Source organism: Nipponia nippon, unplaced genomic scaffold (genome assembly GCF_047370975.1).
Source record: "Nipponia nippon isolate SJK-2023a ecotype South Korea unplaced genomic scaffold, ASM4737097v1 scaffold_10, whole genome shotgun sequence".
Taxonomy (NCBI): domain Eukaryota; kingdom Metazoa; phylum Chordata; class Aves; order Pelecaniformes; family Threskiornithidae; genus Nipponia; species Nipponia nippon.
This window is the reverse complement of record NW_028262291.1, coordinates 24,848,577-24,853,356: the sequence shown is the minus strand read 5'-3', so window position 1 is coordinate 24,853,356 and position 4,780 is coordinate 24,848,577. Positions and strand designations below refer to the sequence as shown.

The window sequence follows — 4,780 nt, the reverse complement described above, 5'->3', positions numbered from 1 at the left end:
CTTGGAAGCTGCTCCTGCGGACACAGAGACTGGACCTTTGATCGACAGGACAACGGAGTGGCGGTAGCTAGTTCCCCTACGTGGCTCACTTCTCACCTGCCTGAGCATGCTCTTCCTTTCTCTCTTTTTTCTCTCCTTTTCTCTCTTTCTTTCCTCCCCCCCCCCCCCCATCTTCCTACGCGGTCCTCACCCCTTCATTCACCAAAATAAAGTCCAAAAGGTTGTACGGCATTTGACCTCGTTTGCGTCTTAATCTCGTCCTTGGGATCGTATCGAAACCTCCCCCGACATTGGATCGGGACATTTAATTGGCGTCACGGACAGGATCCCCTGAGACGAGGGTGCCGTACTACCTTGTTGTGGGGTGCTGTGTGATTGTGGGTGAACGAGACGTACGAGCAAGTACGAAGCGAGTGCGCAGTTCTGATCCGTGGTTCTGCTCTCCTGCGAGGGAAGCAGCCGGAGACGAACGAAGCGTGAGGAGGGAGTGAATGTTGGTTCCTCTTTGTGCATAACTTACGTATTAGTGTACGGTTCGGCCTCCTGGGAGCGTATAGGGGGAACTTGGATACTGAAGTGTGATCCTCTCAGGACGATATCCCCTTTGTAAGTGATGGCCGCCCAAAAGGCAGTCGATGTTTGTGACCATGTGCTTTTGCTGGATGAAGGGACAAAGAAATTGTATGGCCTCTTGGAGGTGCACCGGTCTCGCCCTTCGCCCCAGGGACAAGACTGGGCATGGGAGCACTGGTTTCAGTTACAGAGTGTGGTGGATAGAATAAGTATATTGCAGAAGGAGGCTAAGGTTAAGAGGGGGAAAGGAAAGGCTATAGTTCGTGCGGTGTTGGGAGCGAGTTTAGCCGCCGCGGTGGAGGAGAAAAAGCAGAGGTCCTGTTGGACAGACACGTTGGTGAACTCCCTGCAGACGGTAATAAAAACCCTGCAGGAACAATTGGAGGAGGAGAGGCGCCAAAACGCAATGCTAAAAAATGAGTTGAAAAATCAACTTCTAACAGAAGCGGATACACTGCCGGGGGCAGAAACAACGCCCGCGGAGAAGGGGATACGGCAGATTTACCCCCAGGGCGATTTGCGTAAAGCCAAAGAGGCCGTGGAGAGCCTTCCCCACATGTACCCGCTGGTTAAAACGGAGTATGTGTATGAGGACGAGGGTGATGATAATCGTCCCCAAGTTATTACTAAAGAGGTCCCGTCTACAGCAACTGAATTGGCAAAGCTGAGAAAGGACTTTGCGAGGAATACAAAGGAATCGGAGACTGAATGCGTGTGCAAAGTGTCTTTGTCGGGGGGGGGGGGGGCGGGGGGCGGGGATGGGATCTTGCTGTCAGAAAAGGAGGCGGAAGGGTATTGGGGTCCGGGTGTGTTTTTAACTATGGGTGATCTCCGAGCCCCATGGTCATTGACCCAGAGAGCCGCGTACTGGGCGGGGGGTTGAGCCCCCTGGAAAGGGGAGACCCCTTAGCTCTAATGGGCACGGTAGATCAATTAGTAGAGAGTGTGCAAAAGGTGGTGTGCCTTCAGATGATGTGTGACCGGGAGCTCAAGCCCCACCTGGGCTCGCCAATGTTAATGCCTGTAGACCCGGAGAGAATGACTTCCCTGATACGGGGACTGCCGGACTCCCTGAAACCCTTTGGAATCCAATTGCAAGGGCGGATTTATAACACCCCCGGGGGAGAAAGGATTGCAGCCGCTCGGGAGGGGATAATGACCCCTGATTACCGGTGCCTCGGAAAGAAAGTATGGACATGGGGGGAGGTGGCTCAGGAGTTAATGGATTTTGGGAGGAAATACGGCCCTGTTGGTGGACCACCCCAAAGAACCGAGACCAGGGCTGTGCGGGCAGCAGAACGAGTTAGTGGGCGGCAGTCACTCCTTGGGAGTGGCCCTATAAAAGGACCGCATGCACCTTTTGAGGTCCTCTTTCTCTTCTCGTCCTACCCTGCGCACCTCCTTGGAAGCTGCTTCTGCGGACACAGAGACTGGACCGACTGGACTTTTGATCAACGGGACAACGCTGGACTCGGAGTGGCGGTAGCTAGTTCCCCTACGTGGCTCACTTCTCACCCGCCTGAGCACGCTCTTTCTTTCTCTCTTTTTTCTCTCCTTTTCTCTCTTTCTTCCACCACCCCCCCCCCCACCCCCATCTTCCTACGCGGTCCTCACCCCTTCGTTCACCAAAATAAAGTCAAAAGGTTGTATGGCATTTGACCTCGTTTGCGTCTTAATCTCGTCCTCGGGATCGTATCAAAACCTCCCCCGACATTGGATCGGGACACCTCCCCTGGCATATCTTCCTGCTGTTCCCTCGGGTCCTATCATTGCTCATCAGGGAGAAGAGATGAGCACCTGCCCCTCCTCCTTCCCTTGTGGGGAAGCTGTAGACTGTGATGAGGTCTCCCCTCAGTCTCCTCTTCTCCAGGCTGAACAGACCAAGTGTCTTCAGCCACTCCTTGTATGGCTTCCTCTCTAAACCCTTCACCATCTTTGTGGCTCTCCTCTGGACACTCTCTAGTGGCTTTGTATCCTTTTTGTACTGTGGAGCCCCAAACTGGACACAGTACTTAAGACGAGGCCACACCAGTGCAGACTAGAGTGGGACAATCACCTCCCTTGACTGGCTAGCAATACAGTGCTTGATGCACCCCAGGACATGGCTGCCCTCTTGGCTGCCAGGGCACACTGTTGGCTCATGTTCATCTTGCCGTTGGCCAGAACCCCCGGATCCCACTCCACGGGGCTGCTCTCCAGCCTCTCATTCCCCAATCTGTATGTATGTCCAGGGTTGCCATGTCCCAGGTGCAAAATCTGGCACTTGCCCAAGTTTTGGCATTGCTGACACTGTACTTGCACAATTACTCTTCAGTTATCACTTTTATTGCTGTGTTTTGAAGCTGTATATGTTAAAAATGTCATTTTTTATAAAGCGAAATTAGATGAATTAACTGTACTTCAAAAAAGTTATCCCATTTCTTTAGGCAATCTCTTCCTCTAGCTACCACCTTTTTTTGGATATGACATTTTTCACACTTCATTATGTTGGATTCCTCTGCCTTATTTCATTGCCACCTGCGTGTATGTGTACAAAATGGTATCAGTCCAGTATAGAGTCCAACTGTAGAGATGCACTTCTGAATTTAAGTGCAGCACTGCTCTTAATTTCAGGATCTTTTATTTGTTTGTGAATCAACTGTAGTTAGACTGGTTCTTGCCAGAGTACCAGGTTTAGGTTTCATAATTCATATACTAGATAAAGAAGACACTGACTTTTTTTTTCATGGAACACTTCCACTAACACCTTTCCTGCTGATTCTAATAACTGAGGCAAAGTTCACCAAATACCAGAGAGAACATAGCTGGACTTCAGGATAAAGAAGCCAACAAGTAATACTGAGGGTAATGTAGAAGAAGAAAACATTAGCATCAGTAAATATGAACACTAATGCTTTGAAACCCACTCACGTATCTTAGGGAAGAGACTGAAAAGACACTGAGGAGGCTGCTGTGACAGATACGAGGGCTTCAGGAGATTGACTGACAGGTTGTTATGAAGGATTCTAATTGAGCTTGATGGCCTAGTAAATGAGAACCAAATGTTGCAAACCATGGGGAAAGCACTGAAATAGTTGGTTTATCCAATTTTTTCTTGTTTGTCAGGGTAGCTAGCAAATTGCTGTCTAATATGAACTAACTCCATGTGTTACTAATCAGAATTAATACCAAAGCCAAATAGTTACCTCCTATAGGGGTATGAACTCATCCTTCTCTAATATACTTTGTCTCTCTAAAGCAAAAAAGCAAAAACTTATATATGTGTATGTATACAAGGCAACTAAGTGAACAATGATTTCTTCTAGGGAATTAAGTTTAGTATGTCACCAACAGAAAAATGTATAGTTCTGAACTTTAAAAAAAACCTAACCAGCCAGAAGGTACAACACACATTAAAATAACATACCTTAGATCCAGCACTCATGAGATAAAAACTGTAAGGGGATGAAATTCCATTCCACAACAGACATATCCCTTTCAGAGTCACACTTCATCATGTGTGAAAGTTAAATCTGTATATTTTACATTTTTCTGTTAAAAAAAAAAAAAATCCGTTCCTCTTGAGCAAAATATTTTAGGATCTTTGCACCATCATATGACATAACAGAGTATCAAAGTATTTTAAATAAGTGATTTCAAAATACAACATGACCTGTCAGGATGGCTTTTCTCCAGAGCAAAAGGTTTACATCATTGATTCTGTTTTGCACAATAGGTAGTTGCTTTAAGTAGAAGTATACATTCTAATGCCGTGCGGTTTCCTCAAAGTGTTAACACTCAGCTCTACCAAACATTACAGAAACTCAAATACAGTGACAGGCACCATACAATTGTCAAGAAAGGAAGAAGCTATAAAGAATAAGCAACAGAGGTATTTCGGCATTTTCCTATTAGATGAACCGGTTAGGAAAGACTGTGGGATAAACATTGTTTGAGTGTAAGCAGAGGAAGAATCAGGTTATAAAAACTGTTCTTAAAACTCTCATGGTGTTCCGAATCTAGGCTTTATCTTTTTTTTTTCATGTAAATCACATATCAAAGGCAGATTTCTCCTAGGTTTTTTTTCCATATGGGATCACTGAATATGAACACAGGATTCTGCCTTTGTGTTTTTTTTAAGTTTCTGTAAGTCTGAATCCTCCTTCCAACTTAAAATAAATGAATGAATGAATTCTGGAAATATCAAAGTATTAAATTTGAAATAATT

General features: G+C 46.3%; 1 protein-coding gene across 1 annotated transcript; it reads left to right on the top strand.

Moving 5' to 3' along the window:
- The first annotated feature begins 613 nt into the window (after positions 1–613).
- On the top strand, positions 614–4,435 carry LOC148057124 (uncharacterized). Its single transcript, XM_087746670.1, is given in 3 exon segments — positions 614–1,442; positions 1,445–2,055; positions 4,289–4,435. Coding segments are annotated over 3 exon segments (1,587 nt in total).
- The last annotated feature ends 345 nt before the right edge of the window (positions 4,436–4,780 follow it).